This window comes from Cyclopterus lumpus, chromosome 16 (genome assembly GCF_009769545.1).
Source record: "Cyclopterus lumpus isolate fCycLum1 chromosome 16, fCycLum1.pri, whole genome shotgun sequence".
Taxonomy (NCBI): domain Eukaryota; kingdom Metazoa; phylum Chordata; class Actinopteri; order Perciformes; family Cyclopteridae; genus Cyclopterus; species Cyclopterus lumpus.
In genome coordinates this window covers 10,922,851-10,943,946 of record NC_046981.1, presented here as the reverse complement: position 1 = coordinate 10,943,946, position 21,096 = coordinate 10,922,851, and the positions used below count along the sequence as shown (strand labels likewise).

At 41.9% G+C, this 21,096-nt stretch overlaps 1 protein-coding gene across 1 annotated transcript in view; it reads right to left on the bottom strand.

The window, feature by feature from the left end:
• The window catches only part of kcnn3 (potassium intermediate/small conductance calcium-activated channel, subfamily N, member 3), a 41,725-nt gene that overhangs the window by 16,171 nt on the left and 4,458 nt on the right, over positions 1-21,096 (bottom strand). The window contains 4 exon segments of the mRNA XM_034554234.1: positions 1,253-1,394; positions 2,925-3,046; positions 4,079-4,375; positions 15,690-15,785. Coding sequence (XP_034410125.1) covers positions 1,253-1,394; positions 2,925-3,046; positions 4,079-4,375; positions 15,690-15,785 — 657 coding nt within the window.

Sequence of the window (21,096 nt, the reverse complement as noted above, 5' to 3'; positions counted from 1 at the left end):
GCTACTGGCATCATCAACGCTTATACACAATGATTCCCACCCTTTTACAAAACAGAACAAGAAAACAAAGCCCAACTATTGCATTATCTCGGTAAAAAAAGATGACATTTCAAATGTCTCACGCAGGCTTCTTCATCTTTAATGCCATTTTGAGAAACACATTGATAATGGAGTGCTTCATGCATTGCATGAGTCTGTAATAAAAGTTAAATTGTTCCACAATTAGGTTAAACAAGTACATCTTCCCCAACTCAGGTGAGCACCCTCTGTGAAGTGATTCTAATCTATTTAGCTGCACACAGTCTTCTATTACTCACTGTACTCTCCCCTTTGGCAACATACAACATGTGCTGCACGTGTCCCATGAGAGAAATATCACCAGGGAACATATTATCATAATTTGAGCCCTATCTGTTCTTTCCTGACCTTTTAAATAATCTGCAAATGTAAATCTTATTTGCACATTTAAATTTGAATTTACTTGACATTTAGCATTAGAGCTAACACAAAATTAGAATGTTCTTGCATTTTAAATGACAATGATTTTTCATGAATTATTCCGAACAGGGTATGTCAAAGTGATGACATAGAACACGTAAGTAGTATCAACGTTATGCCAACGATAATAAATGAGTTGAACAATAGATCATTTTTCCCAAAAACTTGGGAAAGAAAGAAAAAAGACCAGAAAGGAGGGAAGAACACCTGTGAAGTCATGCAAATAGAGGAGCAGTCGGCAGCTTATACACTGATACTAACAGATGGACGGTAGATAAACACATGGCCTCAGGGAAGGAGAGACGGACAGAGAGGGAAAGAGAGAGCGATAAATAGAAAGAGAGAGACGGAGCTAGAGAGCGCCATAGTTGTACAAAGAGAAACACGAGAGCGAGGGAGAGTGGGAGGACATGGCACACTAAAAAGGTGGGACCTTCATTATGCAATGAGGACAGACTGGGGAATAACATGCACACACACACACACACACACACACACACACACACACACACACACACACACACACACACACTCAACCCCCTAACATGCTCTTGTTTGCATGCCTACACACCAAAAACACACAGAAGCACAGATGCAGGCTAATTCAACGAGGATTGCCCAAATTACACAAATGGCAGAATTTCTCTCGCAAATGACAGCATGCTATAATCTGCTGACCTTTGAACGAGGCAAGGACAGCGCCGAGGGGAAGGACAGCGAGAGAGACAGGAAGAGAGGGAGGAAATGTACTCACCATGATCCCGGTGAGCAGACAGACTCCTTTGCCACAGTAGGTGTGAGGAACCATGTCTCCGTAGCCGATGGACAAGAAGGTAATGGAGATAAGCCACATGGCTCCCAGAAAGTTACTGGTCACATCCTGTGCATCGTGATACCTAAAGGGAACACCGTCCGTATCCAGAGGATAAAAGCAGTCAATAGTACAATATAAAAAAAACAACAACAACAACAACATCACTGGCCCACTGGTCCTGTCTGCAAATGTGGGCGTCAAACCTCAAACATGTGACCTTTTCTTTTCCCTGAAAGAGAACAACACATAAACAGCAGCTCTTGCCACCGTCATTCCTGCACCCCGTGCACAACACTGTTGACATAGCAACCGAATGTGGTGCAGATCTGAATCAAAGTTGCTTTTAACAAAAACAAATAACTTTTAGCCTTGGATTTGCTCCGAGCGCTCTAATTTCTAGCCTAAAGAGGCACTCTCTAAATTCACAAATTTGCTCCATGTTTGAAGCAGTTGAATTGAGTCTTAAATGATTTTTTCTTTGATAATTTGGTTTGGAGAGGAGAGGAAATGCCAATTAAACTTGGATGTAGGCCAAACAAAGGCTTCCCAGCAGCTGGGCAATGATGCAACTAATCAAGCTCATTAACCAACCGACGCTTTTGATTATCTCCAAAAGCGTTTGCATTTGTAAAAACGATGGTCACTCTTTGCTTTACACTTGATGTTGATCAATAATATTACATCGTTGATCAAATCTGATTATGTAACCGCACAATTTGATTTCCAGTTGGAAACAGTGTTCCTTAACAACAGTGAGACAATAGTAGCTATTTCATATTTGAGCATCTGCCTTCTTTCAGAAATACTCTGCAAGATTTCAGTTCCACTCCTTGTTTAGCAATAACAACCATGAATAAACAATTAATAAAATGAGAACAACACATTATCATATAGTTGTGTATGTTTTACAGTATTCATGAATGTACGTCAACTATTATTCCATATGTGATGTAATTTGTAACATATAAATGTAACTAAATGATGAATGAATGATTCACAGCAGTTTCAATTACGAAATATGATGTATTTGTGAATTATATTTATTCATGAAATGTATTCATGAAGTATTTTGTGTATTTATTTATACACCAGTTATTAATAGTTATAGTTCAATTATCAAATAGAAATGTTTTTATATACTGTATGTGTGCTAAAAATGGTAGTGTTGCCTATTGCTTATAAATGCCGAACACAGATGCTAAAATAAAGAGTTGTCTTTCAGGACACATATTGTACATTTAGGAGACAAACGAAGTAACAATCCTTCGACTGGATCAAGTTAGTGGTACAACTGGCGAGAAAGCCACATAAACGGAAGTCTAAATATGGATCATGTTGCACACATGTCCCAGATTATATTTCCTGCCAATTGAATGTAATTGCTCAGTAGAATTCCTCGTCCAATCCCAGTCCGTCAGTCTGTCCCTCTGGCTCATGCACACGCACGCACACACACACACACACACACACACACACACACACACACACACACACACACACGCACACACACACACACACACACACACACACGCACACACACACACACACACGCACACACACACACACGATGAATAAACACAGAACATCCAAAGGAACCGGCTTCTCAACTGACCTCTCGCACACCCGTACGGTCCAGGCAGCGATGATCCACAGAGAGATGCTGAAGACCAGCAGCACCGTCCCAGGGCAGATAGTCATGAGGGTTTTCATTACAAACCGTGTGTTAAAATGCACCTGCAATACACACACAAGGACCCACACTCAGTATAGCAGAGCCGATACATGACAATGTAGGACACATTTCGTTCATGGGTTAGTATTACGTGGCTCCGACTCCTCGTCCTGTTCACCGTTTCCCACCCAGACTTGGTGTTTTACTAATTTTGCTGAGTAGCTTTTGACAATCTCCACTGTAATTTGAGTCAAGATTGGGGGTCGCCCTCTGACTCTGGTCAAGCTATACAGTGTCTTTGAGTAATTGGCCTATTTCAGTGTAGTTTTTATCTGTGATTCATTTGTCATCAACTTCTGGCAGATGGATGATCTGAGAGGTTGAGCCCTGGAAGGGTTTAGCAGCTGATAAATGAGTTGCCGTGTTAGAGCTGCACTTCAGTGGCAGCTTCAGCTCCTCCACAGCACTGTGACCTGAGGGTCAGAATCGTGCCATCACGGATACACTCACAACCCGCTAAATTACCCATTTAACATCTCCTCCATCTCTCCCGCTGCCCTCCTCTCCTCCGCCTTTCAATGATGCATATTTCCACCGCACGCTACATCCCATAACAGGTTTATCATTCAAAGTCATTGCGAACGTGGCAACAGTCATTTATTGCATGGTTTGCACCCATTTCTCCGCACTCGCATTTTGCAATCTCATTCGACTAGTTTTCACGCTCCATTTCAACCGTACGCAATATCTTGTTCTCATTTCATGGTCCCATCTCACATTGCATTATGAAAGATCCTCCACAGCTTAAATCTAAGTCTCCATCTACAGCAACAACAATGGAGGGAAAGGGCATTTGAACTGGTTGAAGAAAGGAAACGGGGAGACTAGAAGGACGGACTTGATAGTTAGAGAGATAGAGGCCAAGAATGAAAGGGACAAGGTGGACACAGATTTAATTCTGCGGAGAGCGCTCTTGACCTTAATACCTTTACAACCCCCCTCGCCTCTATCTCGCAAAAGCTTTGACAACCACTTTCTTTTTTTTTAATGCACTGTGGACGTGCACACACCTGCAAGCACAAAACCCATCTGACCTTATTTAGGGCCCCTATACTCCTGGAGGAGGCGTCTGTGAAGAGTTTGCTGTGCAGGAGCATCACTCTGGCGATGAGGTAGAGGCGCAAGAACATGGGCACGCTCAGCACCATGTCCAGGTCGGCCTCGGCATGCGACGCCGCGTACGAGAAGGCTAGCCGCGCCCGCCACTGAAACTTAAAGTCCCCTGGCACCGGATGCACCGCAGACACCAGCAGCTCCAGACTGATCAGCAGGACCCTCTCCATGGTCATGGCGATGCGCCAGTCGTCAGCTCCGTTATCGATGACAAACAGCTGCGAGGACAGGAAGGACATGAGGAGAGTTAAAAGAGGGAAGGAGTTACACTTAATGCGCCACTGTGCAAACTTTTCATCGTGATCCTCTGCTGGCTCAGTCCACTGATCAGCACAGCTGACTGCTCTTTTAATTAAAGGAACCAGCAGCAATTTAGAGTGAATGTCTCTTTCCTCAGATGTAAAACACCATCCATCTAATCAGTAATCTATTCAGTGTCTACACAGTGATTTGGCTCATTTTCATGTAACCTACAACTCATACTGAAATAAAACCAAAGTCATCTGAAGCGGCAAAACAGGCTCCTAATGATAACAATATTTAAAAAACGAACCAAAACAAGACCACTATATTTCTTCCAGTGTCATGAGCATGTGCTTAACATCGTTACTTTAATTGTAGTTTTTCCGACCTAGTCTGTTGATGTTTTGTATTGGTAATTGCTGTGGTTACTCTTGGTATTGTTGCCAACGCTGTTGTTATAGGGAAGTGATAAGAGCAGGGTTTCATCACAGGGGAGATCCTCCTTATGGCGCTGACAGGAGAAAGGGGGGGGGGGGGGGGGTCAGTGGAAATAGACGGATGAAGAGCAGAGGAAATGAGGAGATGAAGACGGGAAGTCAGTACATTTCAGGAGGTGACAGTATTTTTGCCAGGGCAGTGGAATAATGAGGATTTCAACCTGTATTTCTTGCAAACAGAAAGGATTTTCTAGAAGTTCATATCTGTATGCAAAACATGATGAACTGAACTTGATTGTATACTATTCTTGAAGGTTTGGTTTACATTGTAAAAAGGATTGGATTTCAATTTAGCAGTGAAATTGCTATTATAAAAATAGAATGACATTCGTAGGCCTCAATTATAAATAAAAATGTCACTGGACAAGGTTAGAGAGAGAGAGAGAGAGAGAGAGAGAGAGAGAGAGGGGCACAGCATCCTAAAAAGAAAGGCCGGGCACAGTGAGAGAAATGAGGAACCCCCCTGCTGTAAATCAGCAGAGTTTACAAGATGCTGCTGCCTCGAGAAACAGCCGGTGCTAACAATTGCTCTTTACCACATGATTCATCTCGAGGGCTTTTAGCCCACACAAACATTTATTTTGGAAAACAAAAACCTACGATCACAGGTCAAACGTTAGAAGATGACAGCCAGCCGCTCTGTGTCATAGCCAACGAGTCAGAGGGAAGGCGGACTGAAGCTCTGCCACTTCCTCAACCATCTTTGGATACACACAATGCACGTTACATCCATTATCTTTATAGCTTAGCACAAAGCAAGTGTTCCCCTTGTTCTGCTGTTGTAACACACGTAATAAACATGTGTGCACACACATATGTAGCCTACGCACACGCCTGAGTCATTGTGTAAGCCGTCATTTGAACCGAGGGTCAAACGCTGCCGGTATTCTTTAATGATTTCAGTGAGCGTGCATGTGTGTGTGTGTGCGCGTACTGTACTTGTGTATATTGGTGTATGCCTGAGTGAGTTTGCAAAAGATTGTGCAGACCCAGCCTTGTCATGGTGACTGTTGCCAAGGCGACAACATCAAAGAGCAGCCAAGCTTAATTAGGATCCCCAGTGAGAGAGAGAGAGAGAGAGAGAGAGAGAGAGAGAGAGAGAGAGAGAGAGAGAGTAGCAAGCCAACAAAGTCAAAAAATGAGAAACGCAGTGAGAGAGACGAGGCAAGACGAAAGAAAAAGGAGATATGGGAGAGGAGTGTGACAGTGAGGGAAGAGGTACAGAGAGGAAAGCACAGACAGGTTGTCTAACACTTGCAAGTGTTTGTGTGTGTGCGCGTGCATGTGCATGTGCGTGTGTGTGTGTGTGTGTGTGTGCAGTCACATTTTGGGGACATAAACTAGTCGCAGACTCGCGTCCTATTTGGGGACAAAATGCTGGTTCCCATGAGGTAAGGCACTGAATTGAAGGGTTATGCATGTGTGTAGTTATGGTAACTCTCCAGGAAATGTGAGACAAATAAGTGACACAAATAAGTTTGTGTGTGTGCTTATTTTGAGCCAGGGAGTAGGAGACCAAACATGCGTTTGCAAACATATATTCATTCACACTTCAGAACATTGCTTATTGTCTGCAAGTCGTTATTCATCCTGCCCCGTCTCTCTTTTTCTGTCCACCTCCCTGTTCTTCCCCCCTCACGCCGTCCTCTCTCTGAATGACATGTCTCCAAATCAAAACAGAGGTGATCCAGTTTCTTGCCACTGAAAGAAATGAGCGGCTCTCCCTTCCTCCTCCCTCCGCCCCCTCCTGTCCTGTCCTCCCTCGCGCTCCTGCTGTTGGTCTTTTCCTGGCTAAATCGCCACGAGGAAGGGATGAATAATTAAATTCCATTAGGAAAGTCATCTGTCAATGGGAGTGAGTGAGTGCCACTGGCCCTACATGACTAGGACAGAGGGAGGGAATGAGGCTGGAGGGGATGAGGAGAGGAAAAGTAGGTAGGGGTTTCCGATGTACAGTATGTATGCATGTATGTATGTATGCATGTATGTATGCATGTATGTATGTATGTATGCATGTATGTATGCATGTATGGATGTATGCATGTATGGATGGATGTATGTATGTATGTATGTATGTATGCATGTATGTATGTATGTATGCATGTATGTATGTATGTATGCATGTATGTATGTATGTATGTATGTATGCATGTATGTATGTATGTATGCATGTATGTATGTATGCATGTATGTATGCATGTATGTATGTATGTATGCATGTATGTATGTATGCATGTATGTATGCATGTATGTATGTATGCATGTATGTATGCATGTATGTATGTATGCATGTATGCATGTATGTATGTATGTATGTATGTATGTATGTATGTATGTATGTATGTATGCATGTATGTATGTATGTATGCATGTATGTATGTATGCATGCATGTATGTATGCATGTATGTATGCATGTATGTATGTATGCATGTATGTAGGTATGCATGCAGGTATGTATGCATGTATGTATGCATGTATGTATGTATGTATGTATGCATGTATGTATGTATGTATGTATGCATGTTTGAACTTGAGGGAGTTCAAACACAAACTGTCAACCTTTTCATGAGAGAAAATGGAAGGTCAGGGAAAAGCAAAGTTAAATAAACTGGGACAAAAAGAAAAAGCCCACAGGGAAAAATTAAAAAAGATCATGGAAAGTCTGCTGTAAAGCACAAGGAGGGAAAAACTAGGAATAGGAAAGACAAACAAAAAGCAGGACACCGGGAGAGTACGCGAAAATGAAACCAACGATTTCACAAGTTAAGGGTGAGGTCTAAGAGAAGACTCTCCACCTCAAATGTCCCCTACTTCTGCTATCTGCACCCTGCCGGATGGACTCGTCACCCCCCTATCGTTACCTAGCAGCCTTCCTTCCATCCATCCACCCAGGCCTCCACCCCTTCCAGCGCCCGCGGCCATCGTACCTTAGTAATCGTGTTAAGTCCCTGATTGCAGAAGCCTCTCATAACGGAACCAGACACAGTGCTGGCCAGCGAGCAAGCGAGACATGCAGAGGCATACCATTTTACACACACACACACACACACACACACACAAACACACACACACACGCACACACATCACATGCATACACACATCCAGACGGCCCTGTCGAGCACTCCAAAAAAAAAGCAGGCCAATCAGCCTCAAATCAGCATTTCTCATGGGGGAAAAAAACGCTAAACCTCAGTCTGGGATGGAGAAGGCTCGAATCACTGAAGAACACTGAGGGAACACTGACACACATAGTCACACCTCTTTGGGAATATTAGGGTTCTCCAGCATTGAAATTCCTGGAGCTGGCAGAAAATAACTGGGACAAGCCAAACACACACACACACACACACAGATTTACACACACAGATATACGCGAATATGCAGAGAGGGTAACACGCTTTCCTTGACTATAATTGCAGCTCTGAGGAAACACCCTCGAGACTGTTTCTACACAGACAACAGAGGAAAGGATGGAGAGAGGGTGTCGTGGAAGTGAAAAGGAAGTGTTGGAAAGTGTGAGCGATAAGGGAAGAAGGTGCACTGTTTGCGTGCATGCCTATGAGATGTTACCTAGTTTGCAACTAGAAAGTCTAAAAATAGCAACTGAGAGAGAGTGAAGAAAGGATTCCACCAGTGGCGTCTTGAGACCAGGAATCTCCTTCATTCAGTGCAAATATGAAAAACAAACTGGAAAATGGCCAGAGGCTAGTAAGGCACAAATGGAATCTGATAACGTTCTTTCATGTCTACAGTCTGAGGAGGATGCTGTGGTTTATACCTCACTCTCATTTTCTATTCCATTACAGTTCCCAGGGCGGATGTTCATTGTGCAGAGTCTGCAGAACATGACATCATGAAATGTCCGTCTGATTATTAGACATCTTGGGGCTGCAGGTTCTCTTTAAAAGAAACAATACTTTTTTAGAAAACTAGTGCTTTATTTTCCTAATACCATCTGCCTGTATTGAGTGTCTGTGAGTGCCAAGCTGGTGTATTTTTGATGAATGAACTGCTTCTGAAATCCTCTTAAAGTAACTGAATAACAAAAGTTCACCAATGCTTAAAGTGCACTAATGGACTGGAGAAATATCCCGTTCTTGCACACTCTCTGAGATTCTCTATTTGATTAGTTTCAACAACAATTCAATTTTTGCCTTTCAAGTCTGAATTTCTTGCAGATTTACGAGCTAAAATGAATCTTTTCATTCAGTTTATTGTCGTTGGAAATGTGAAAAGTGTGTGTGTGTGTGTGTGTGCGTATGAAGAAATAAAGACAAGGCCACTGGTGATAGCAGATTAATGAGTCACACAGTGGACTAGAACATGCATGGATGTCCGTGTATATGCTACACAAAACACGTGAAAGCAATCTGCAGATAGTTTTTTTAAGCAAACATTTAGCTTGGAAAATGCCCTATTTATAATGCATCTTTCTGATTAGCCACGGTGGTTCATTATTACAGCTGTCTTCAGAATGTTTCTCTTGGTTCTTCATAAACCAGTGATATTTTAATCCTCAGGCTCCATTATTCCTGACCGATCTGATTCACTCGGGGACAATGTTATCAAACTAATGGTGTGTGGTTGCACAGATTGGACAGTCAATCACAGCGCTCTCAAAATTGCCTCCTGAGTTCATGGGGGGGGATAACAATCTCTGCTCAAACTCTAATAATATCTGCACGATAATTGTCTCCATCTTTCATCTGTTGTCTAAACACGGTAACAAAGAATCAGTGAAGCAATCTTTCAAAGACGCAAACAAAAAGTAAGGTTAAAACGCAAAAGGTAAAAAATAAAATCCACACATTATCAAGTGTGGGGGGGGGGGGGGGGATGAAACGATTACAAAGTTACATGAACTGCAGAGTTAAGGAGCTATGCTGGTGAAGCTTTGATCATTTATGATCTATTTCAATCATATTCAGTGCTCATTTCAATGACAACAGGGCAACAAAGCACACACGTTTCCTCCTTAAGATGACTTTATTACCATGGTAACACTGTTAAAGTTACTACAATCATGAATGTAATGACAATGGATGTTACATGAACGTTTCTATAATATGGTTATTATATGGTTCTTATGCAGACAAAAGAGGGAGTGCATAATATCCATAGTATACAATGAATAAATATAACCTGAGAAAAATACCACAATAATGAATGTAGATAATGTATCTTGTCTGGTTAGAGTGTATCTAATATATCTAAAAGAGTACCTCACTGGTTTAATATCCAAATCAGAGATAATATATATTCAAATCTGGCACCCACATTACCCACAATGCAACCTGAAAGTGGCCTTGAGCCTCAAGCAGAGGTGAGGAGCTGGTCTCATTGTTAAGTCTTCAGACCCAACAGACATTGACTCAAGTGACATCACCTGAGGCAGACTTCATGTAGCTCCCTCTGGAGCTGCAACACGCTTTTTACTGTTTCACATGTACTCCCAGACACTTAACATTTGTTGATGTGTGTTCCCCTTTAAGGACAACATGAGTTCAGTTAAACCTGTGCAACTCATTGTTCTCTAAAAAAAAAAATATATAACCACTCAAAAGAAAACAATCTTATGCTGCTTAATGCAACACACATCTGAACAAACTGTTCTGTTAAGAACTGAAATGATTCATTCGAGACTGCTTTCAAATGAAATGTCAGAACTTCTCGACCGAGCCAGCGGGTCTGATGGCCACTTGCAGTCCAATCTTGTGCTTTTCTACAAATTGCACAGCAGAGCTGGAAATACCAGCCGACACACCAATAACCACCTGAACAAGCATTTGAGAAGTGTAAATGTTTGAGGTAAAGAGGTAAAGGAAAAGAAAGTATATTCCTTTTTTTGCTTTAAGCTTTGTCCTTTAGTATTTCACCAACTTGCATGTCTTGCTGTATATTGGAATTATATTGTATATTAGACTAATGATCAAGATTTATTAAATAGTTGGAAGAATATAGTTGTTACATCAATGAATAGAATTCCTATTATGAAACACTAACACATCTATAATTAACGCGTCATAATTGTATTGAATGGAATTGTAAATACATGTTAATGTATCGCCACATTTGTTTTGGTATTCTTTTAAACTGATACAATCTGATAAATTGATAATATATGATCATGAGATGGTATTTCAGTGATAATGTATTTTTGTTACAGCTGCAAGTTTAAGGAGGATTCTTGAGATTCTTTGCTCAAAGAAGTATACGGGAGAACCACACAGAGAACTTGACATGCTTTATCACATTTGGTGAGAATCAGAAGCCATCCCAGTAAAATGTTGGAACATGACTGATAACTGAACATTTAACATTTGGGTATTTCAACAGCAAATATTTTACTGTCAAAGAATGTGGAGGATTTGGTAATGTGCTTTTGTTCTCCACTGAAAGCTACAACTGAAGATTTATTGTGTTTCAGGTTTTCATTTGTTTACATTTTGGACTCGAGTACATCACAAAACTGCAATGTTCTCACTTCAAATTAAAACTTTCTAATTTCAGCCATGTCATTTTTTCACTATAACAAAACCATTTAAATTAGACACACTTTTTCTTTATGTTTATGTTGATCACAGCATTCAGTTTATACTGAGAACAATTTTCTCTCTTCAATAACAAGATAATTACTGTCAACAATGAGCAAGAACTATTTTCTTTGATGGCAGTGAATAAGGGTGTAATCTGTGATGATTAACAATTAATTCACTACAGTCTAGACTCTAGATTGTTTGAGCAGATTTGGTTGGAGTTGTCCCCTGACAGATTAGAAGAGACAGTGAAGATGAAGAGAGAGGAGGAAGAGGAGAGAAACATCCAAAAGATTAAGGCAGAGAAGAAAGATGCAAGAGAGATGGAAGAGAGGGACATATTAAAGGAAGAAACTGAAACAAAAAACAGACAGTAAGGGTTTTTAGGCGGAGAGAAAAGCAGGCGAGTGTTTAAATACAACAGGAAAAGGGTACAGGTGAGAAGCTGAATGCTGGGTAACGAGGCAGGAGAGGAGTCGGGATGAAAGGATGTGAAACTCAAACAACAAAATTGAATTGGGGCCTGGTAGAGGAGAAAGGAGACGGATCGAATCGGATAATGACGAAGAAGTAGCAGGAGAAAGAAAGAAAAAAGACCGAGCAAAAAGAGAAGCACACTGATGCCGGTCAACAGAAAGTACTGTGAGATAAAAGACACGAGAAGGGAGAGAGAAATGGAGAGCAGTGTGAGAGAGAGAAAGGTGGTATAAATGCCAGCTAAACCCGATAACATCAATCTGATCTCCAGCGTCTTCTGTGCTAATGTAGCCTATGTGTGTGTGTGTGTGTGTGTGTGTGTGTGTGTGTGTGTGCACATGCGTGTATACATGTTTGTGTGTGCGCGTGCACTTAATATCCTGTTACATGCTGGGCAAAATGCTCCAGCCGAGTGTGTCATAATCTGAGAATGAGATCTTTATTGAACAATGCCTTTCATTTCGCACAGCATTATTTCTCCTGGTGTGTGTGTGTGTGTGTGTTTGTGTGTGTGTGTGTTTGTGTTTGAAGCATCCAACAATAAAAAAGCAGAGACAAACTGGCTCTTCTTACGCTGCTCATGTTTGTAGTGTAAACTAACAGGCTTGGCGCCAGCGGGCAGGTACTGAATTATCAAATGAACACGCGTTTCATGAAACGTGTGTCTGGTTGTAGGTGTAGCCCACATAAAGGAAAGCATGCACACGAGGATGCTGCACACTATCAACGCCTGCGCTTCCAACGCAGAAGACTGAATGAGTCGTGCAACCTTGCTTTTTGTAGCAAGCTACGTGGAAACGTAGGTTGTGTTCAAGCCCCCAGAAAGAGTGCAGGGCTTTGAAGCAAACATTACATGGTGGCATTACGATTTCCAGGTGCGTCACGTGATGCAGCGGGCCCCAAAAAGAGTTTCTCTTATAGACTTAAATTGGAAAGAGACGTCTGTATCTCAGCGGATAATCTTTCATATTTAAAGCATTAGGTCTTCTTCCTCCGTTGATGTAAATAAGGCCGAGAACCGGGCTGGGAGGCGGGGTTAAAGGGGGCGCTAGTGCGCTCGCTCGATGGGCCCTGTGTATACGCAAGAGCAGAACGTTTAGCAGCAGACTCCAAAGGGATGTAAATTGCTCCATAACGGCTGGATATGTAAATAAGCAACTGTTTGCTAACAGATTTACAATATCAACTTTGTTGTATATAAATACAATGGCAAATGCAGGTTTAAGGAGATTCAGCAACATTTTAAAGGATAATCCCAGTTTACTATCACCGAGTTCGGTAATCACAATATCATATTGAATTCAATAAAAAGATTTTTAGAAAATTATTAAACTTCCTTTTTCAAATTACAAACACATCTGAGTTATGTGCACACAGTTTTCCCATTGTGCATTGGGGAATTTAATTACCATCATTTCAGGTGGGCTTAAATATGGTTTTACATAAAGTGGTTGAAACCTGAATGTCAGTGTGTACAAAGTTATCACAACCCACAGAAATGACAAAAATATACAAAAAATACTAATAAATTATTAGCGTCCTCACTTTAAAATCAAAAGTAATATTGAGTTCAATCCCAACATCAACTCCCTCACCTTGCTGCCCCCCCCCCCCCCGTCTTTCTTGCCTCCCCTAACTCCTTACTTCAAACCATTTAATCAAAAAGAACGATTTCCCAATGCTCAGAACTGAATAACTTTTTCTCTCTGTCTGCCCTGCAGTATCCATTGATTCTTACCTTGACGGCGTCAGTGTGCCCGTCACGTGTGGCAGCCACAGTGTGCGTGGGAGGGCGACTGCCTCTGTATGTGATCAAACTTGTGAGCAGAAACGAGGGCTCTTTTATCACTGAATGTATAACAATATACACAAACACTCGTATAATCTTGAATCCTATTAAACAGTGGCTGCCCATTACAGACTTTGCCGGTCTATCATCGCCTATGTCAGTGAATAAGCAACTGCCATCTAGTTATTGATCCACAGACGGAGAGCCGAAAACCTCAGAGCAGAATGCTTCTCCATCACGACTCCAACTGTAATAGACATTTCCAGCAACATCCAATCCGTGATGTAATAATGAAAAAGAAAAAGAAAAGGCACAGCATTAAACTAATATGCGTTGAGATGGATGAGTGTTGCTCAATGGTTTAGCCGGTGGGAGTAATAGCTGGTGTGGGGGCACTCATTGGATCTGACTCCCACAAGGCTCCCATAAATAGTCAATGTGCATCGATTGCAAATGGCTTCAGATGAAACCCCTGGCTAAATGACCGTGGTACCATTATATTAGTGAAATGACAAACAGATATCAAGAAGCATGAAAGCATTTCTGATTGATTGTTTCAGCCGTACAAGAGCTGCTATGTGTGTTTGCGTTACGTTACGTGTGTGTGTTTTTATGTTTCTGTGTCGAGTCATCTGCTGAAACTCGGGGTTGTTATTGGCTGAGTGTGTATTTAGGGCGTATCTACTCGATGCTAAGCCATGTAGACCGTTTAGTCAATCCCACTCAGACCCTCATTAAATTCATTAATTGGCTGGAGCCAACACACACACCTGGGTCCCTTTGTCTATCTCAGGAGCCTGAGGGACGGCAACATAACAACTTCACTTTTTTTCGGGAGTTTTTCCTGATCAGATGTGAGGTCCTGGGACAGGGATGTCGTATGTGTACAGATTGTAAAGCCCTCCGAGGCAAATTTGTAATTTTGGGCTATACAAAATGAACTGAATTGAATTGAATAATGTGCACTGTGAACAGAGCTCAGATGTGCCTCTGCTTACATATTTGAAGGAAAACACTCAAAAAAGGTGAAAGTATTAAAGAAGCAGTCACTATTTTGGGAAACATGCTTTCTTGCCAAGAGTTAGATGAGAAGATTGATTGATTCCCCTCACGCATAAAGCAGGTAGCCTGGCTCTCTCCAAAGGTAACATATGGTGCTTTCCAATATCAATACTACCACACAGTTTACTATGCCAGAAAAAGGTTTCGTATGTCCCAATGCATAGGTTGTCAAATGCACTATTTTCTTTTCCAAATATTTTCACCATGTAAGAGAACATGCAGAGCATACAGAGCACACTACATTAAACATTTGTCAAATGCACTATTCCAAAAATACCAGGATGTCATATTGCATCCAATTGCATTTTGCAGTATACAAGCCAGCATGATTTTCTTGGCCTTTCTGACCCACAATCCTCTGCGCAGCGGAAGATGCGTCACATCAACTGAGAGAGCAGACGGGTGAACCCTGATGACAGCGAGCAGTCCATCTCCGGTCTATCAGCAAACTACACATCCACTTTACAACCAGACACACCCTGTGAGATAACTTCTGGGAATAACGTACTTATTTCAACCCAAACCAGGTTGTTTACCTATCCAAGTAGTTGTTCTGCCTAAACCTACCAAAACTGTGACCATTTTGAGAGTGACGTCCTGTTGTACTACTTGGAGCCTCCGGATATATGAGCAAAAGCATCAAAGTTCAAGATGCAATGTTATGAAAGATGTCTTAATTATATGCATACTGCATGCAACAGTGTGAGGGCAGTTGCAGTGAGTACTGAAAGTAAAAATAAAAGATTTAAACAAGTAAGACATCAAATGTGTTAATAGTCAGAATAGCTGTTCACCCTGCTTTTAGTCAAACTCACAGACATGAGTGTAGTATTGATTCTCAAAGTCTCAGCAAAGCCAGCCTGTGAGTTAGTTTGTGTGAGTACGTAAAGGTTTGTCCTCCTGTGGATGTATGTGCTCGTGTTTTACCTGAACTTCCCGAGCATGGTAGGCTATGATGAGGCCCAGCAGAATGACTGTGGACAGGCTGATCAGACACTTCAGGGCCAGAGAATACATCGAGCTCTGGGGAGAGAAGATGGACAAACAGATTCTTAGGACCATGCAGCACAAAAATAATGCAGATTTAAGGTCAATTTTGTAATTATAGTACGATGGAACACAAAAACATACGAAAGACCCCACACACATTCTGTCACAAGTCAGGTTCAACGTGGAGCGAGTCCCAGACGTCAAGTGTACCATAGCAGCACTGCCTCAGCATATAGACAATAATAACTAACATCTGCAAAAACTGACTTCAAAATGCTGAGCAGAAGTAGAAGTATTACACCCTTCAATATCACTGCTGCTGAGCCTTAAATCCTCAGCTTGTCTGGTTTCATGGGGCTTATAATCAATGCAGTGGGGAACCGATCAATACAACGCATAGCACTTCAGTATTCAGTATTTCAGACCGAGGACACGCTGGAGGGATTATATCTCCCGGCTGGCCTTGGAACGCCTCGGGATCCCCCAGAATGAGCTGAAAAGTGTTGCGGGTGAGAGGGAAGCCTGGGTCGGAAAGCTGAACCTGCTGCCACCGCGACCCGACCCCGGATAAGCGGGTGATAATGGATGGATGGAACTTGGTTCAGGTGTTCATGGTCGCCATGGGATGAATTGTAAAAAATGCATCTCCTTACCTTTTAGCTAATGCAATTATCAAATCAACATTTCTATTTATCCAATATGGTGTTTAACCAATTACTTTAGAAAACTAACATTATACTTGCCAGCAACATGCAAGCATATCATTGGGATTGTGTTAGCATGCTGAGGTGAGCATTTTGTTCAAACACTGTTGTTAAGTACAGCTTACTGTAAGTAGAGCTGCTAGCAGGGCTGTAGATCATGATCATGATAGCATGCTTTTGATAAATATACAACACTCTTTATCCTATCTTACACCAAAACAACAACAGCAAAGTCATAACAACAAGTCATTTTCTTGGACAACAGGTCATTGTGGATATTAGCTCACGATGATCAAACAGGAGTGCAAAGTAATCTTGAGGACTATTTATAGCAGTGAATTAATATGCATCTGGCACTGTGGTTAGTATCTACAGCAGAATGTGTATGAAGGAACTCAATGCAAAGTGTGGCTCATCGGATAATAGTTTTAGGCTCTGTGGGTGGATGCAAAACAATTTTCTCCAGCTAAACTCATTAGACAAAACTGAAATCATTGTCTGTGGCCCACAGAAACAAAGAGAAAGTGTTATCAGTCACCTTGAGACTCTCGCTCTAAAACCTAAAAATCAGGTTAGAAATCTAGGGGTAATATTGGACTCAGAAATGAACTTTAACAGCCACAATAACATCAACAGCTTTTACCATCTAAAAAACATTGCCAAAATCAAAGGAATAGTGTCTAAGCCAGACTTGGAGAGACTAATCTATGGGTTCGTCTCCAGCAGGTTAGACTACTGTAACGACCTGCTCACTGGGCTCTCTAAACGAGCTGTAAGACAGCTGCAGTACATCCAGAACGCTGCTGCTCGAGTCCTGACTAGAACCAGGAAATACGACCATATTAGTCCAGTGCTCAGGTCTTTGCACTGGCTTCCTGTTGCTCAGAGAATAGACTTTAAAACAGCTCTGCTTGTGTACAAATCTCTTCACGGTCTAGCACCAAAGTACATGTGTGACATGTTAGAGCCAGATGAACCATCTCGGGCTCTGAGAAGCTCAGGAAGTGGTCTCCTGCTGGTCCAGAGTCAGGACTAAACACGGTGAGGCTGCGTTTCAGTCTGGAACAGTCTTCCAGAATATGTGAGACAGGCCTCAACTTTGACAATGTTTAAATCCAGGCTGAAAACGGTTCTATTTGACAACTGAAAGTATTTTATATGCACTCTTCGCTTTTAATATAATTAATATATTATTATTTTTATGTTTTTATGGAATGATTTTATTTGCCTTTTTGTAATTTGATGTAGCTGTAAAGCTCTTTGAATTGCCTTGTGTATGAATTGTGCTCTATAAATAAACTTGCCTTGCCTATGGCACAGAGGAATGAGATAAATCAGGCTTCGGTAACCCAGCCGATGCTTTCAGGTATCAAGAGTTCAAGTGAGATCTGACAGGCATTAAGTAGCAGGAAACTGCACAGTAACAATGACGAACTGTCAATGAACAAAGGAACGGGTATTTGGATCGTGTCATAAGGAATGCAAAACAGCTGGGTGATTGGGTGATGCAGCTGAGGAGGTGGGGAGCAGGGAAAGCCAGCAGTGCAGATGAGGGAATTGGGAGCAGGAATGTGTGTGCGTGTGTGTGTGTGTGTGTGTGTGTGTGTGTGTGTGTGTGTGTGTGTGTGTGTGTGTGTGTGTGTGTGTGTCGCGTTAGACTAGAGGGAAAGGAGGGAAAGTCCGAGGACATCTGGTGGATGGAAGAAAAAGGGCAATGGAGGGGCTTGGAGAATGAGGCTGAAGAAGAGTGACAAAAAATATACTTTGTTTGTTTGGAAATAAATGCTTTTAGTTTGCAGCATAATATTTGTGTTCTGCATGAAAGTATTCTTGACAAAAACAAAAGTTTGAATAAATAAATTGACGTGCGTATGAATGGCATACATTTGTATTTACTTTAAATGCCCCGTTGGGTAAAGGTCTGACTCATTCCTCAAACTTAAAACTAGCTGCATTCTGTGTTTTGGTTTCTAAAGAGCCACGCTCGTTTAAATGATTAATTTGTCTACACTAGATCAAGGACTATATTTTGAACTGAATGTAATACACAAAAACCCCAAAGTGCATTCTTTCAGATCACCAAGGCCACGTGACACAGTCAACAGCCTGCTGTGCTCTTCAAATTGAGAAACCTCAAGACCGCAGCATCTCAGATCTGAGTTTAGACACATATTACTCAGCCTTTCCTTCATGACATTATTAAGCAGAATCTACATTGCATTTTTGGTTCATGAATATATATTGCAAGTCAGCCTTGTGGAAAATAGAGTGCGTTGGTGTGTTACTGTGTCTATTTAGAAATCTCTGCAGATTCTCCATAGCCGTAATGGCATTAATGCGAGGCATTAAGTGAGTGTTGTTCATTTATTGCTCTTATCAATGTGGTTATGGTTCACTGCTACGGGCAGACATATGCATCACTCCAAACTTATTGCTATTTGAATTTGAATTGCTACACTTGAATAATTGCATTGAAAACTGAGTTTAAATCACGTGGCTAAATTCTCGTTGCTACAAATGCTAACTGAGGATCAAGTTAGCATTTCAGAGCTAACTGAATTAAATTTCATAATATTGCATTCAGTTCCAAGTTTATTGGAATTCAGTGACAAACTAATCAATTGAATTTCAAATTGTGCAATTCATATTCAGCTTTCAATGCAATTATTCAAATTAAACATTTCATATTCAGAAATACATTATTCAAATATTCAGTTTCTAACACATATTCTGCCCATACACGGTGCTGCATTGGGAACATATCATTTAGCTTTGGCTCTCCACTCTTTTGGTCTCTGTTGCTCACTCAGTCCCTGTCTTGGTCCGTCTCTCCTCCGCGAACATCTCATTTGTACTCACTGAAGCAAACAGGTGCAAAGGAAGCCAACATTGTTGTGCTAATGAGAAAAATGCAGACTTGTACTTCATCTCTCTCTCTCTCTCTCTCTCTCTCTCTCACCAAGCAGGGCCCCTTTGTTAGTTACATTTGGCTGAACAATAGGAAAACGTTGTATTCCAGAAATATTAAAATGTAGTTTGTAACGAATCTCCTTGCGCAGCCCATATTTCGAAACAAGCCTCCACTTAACCGTTTTAGTGCAAGAACACACACACGCACACACACACACACACACACACACACACACACGTAGTATCAACTTCACCATATTTACACAGATGTGAGAGCAAATACACGTTGCTTACCAACACATTACTCACGTAGTGATAAGTTTCTCACTACATGTGTTGGCAACGCATTGGGAGGTGGATGTGTGTGTGAGTGTTGTAAAGAGTTAGCCTTGGGGGTCTCTCCCTGTCAAAGCGATGCCTTCTTGCAATCAGTCTCCAGGGAAACTGGCAGTAGAGAGAGGAGCCATGTCACCTTAGCAGGATAAACACACATACACACACACACACACGCACACACACAAACACACTCAACTGCACGTTGCCACGCCTTTACAGCCCTACACACTCAATTAAATCCAGACAACAGGGAGAGGTGAATGCACACACACACTCAAACACACTAGCAGGTGCATCCGTGAGGACTAATTTGACAGAGCCCAATACATATAATATCTAGGAGTGTACACACAGACGAGATGACGTGTCCGGATGCGAGTTCTAACACACCGTCGACCAACACACTCACATACAGAGAGAGGTAGCCTAGCCTTGTTACATTGAAATAAATGAACATATTTGTACCTTAGTTAGTGGCAAAACCTGTGGGATCTACGGCCCCTTAGAAGCCTGTGATCTAAAAGATGAAGGGAGAGTGGAGTTGAGGAAAAGAGAGGAGGAGGTGGAAGAGAGGAGTGGGGGGAGAGGCGCAGAAGCGCTGAGATGGCTGATAGCTCCTTCAGAGAATACGGTGGCAGTATACTGTCTGAAAAGCAGTATGCGGCCATTGTAGGTGCCTCCCAGCGAAAGGTCTGGAAGGGTCCCCCAGTAAATGTTTGTAAGAAATGTCACAGATAGGAGAGCGAGTTAGAGCGAGGTATTTAAAACACTTTAACACGTGAAGAAGGAAGTGAGAAGAAGGAAGGAAGAAAAGGGAGAATCGCAGCGAGCACTGCTGCCAATCTGTGAGTCGTCGATGCTTGTGGTGAGAAGTAAGTGGGCACACGCTCACACATGATACCCCATCCCTCTTGTCACACACACAATGCCTTTCCTGTAAGTTGAGGTGTCAAGTGTGTGCATTGACAGTGTGACAGGTGAAGTTGACAACAGCTGTGCGTTACCTCAGAATAGCCATGTTCCATTGCAAGCCTGAAACGTGGCTTAGAGCCGGGGCCCCGAAGAGCCACAGGGGCCAGGTGTCCAAAGGCCTCACTTATTCTCAGAGACACCGGAACGCCCTCCCATTCAACCTGTCATTAATAAAATCAATAACAGACACTCATAAAAGTGTTTTTAAGTGTCCTCATATTGCTGTTAAGTTCCTGGGTGACACTGTTCATGAAAAGAGTTAAATATACAATGTGATGCTTGGCACTCTGAAGATGTACAGTGTATGGAAACTCCCAATACATGTCTGTAGATACGTTGTAGTCTTGGATGCTTTTGGTATAATAATTATTTCACATCATTATCCCCCATCCAATATTCTCTCTGCATAATCTATCGTAGCT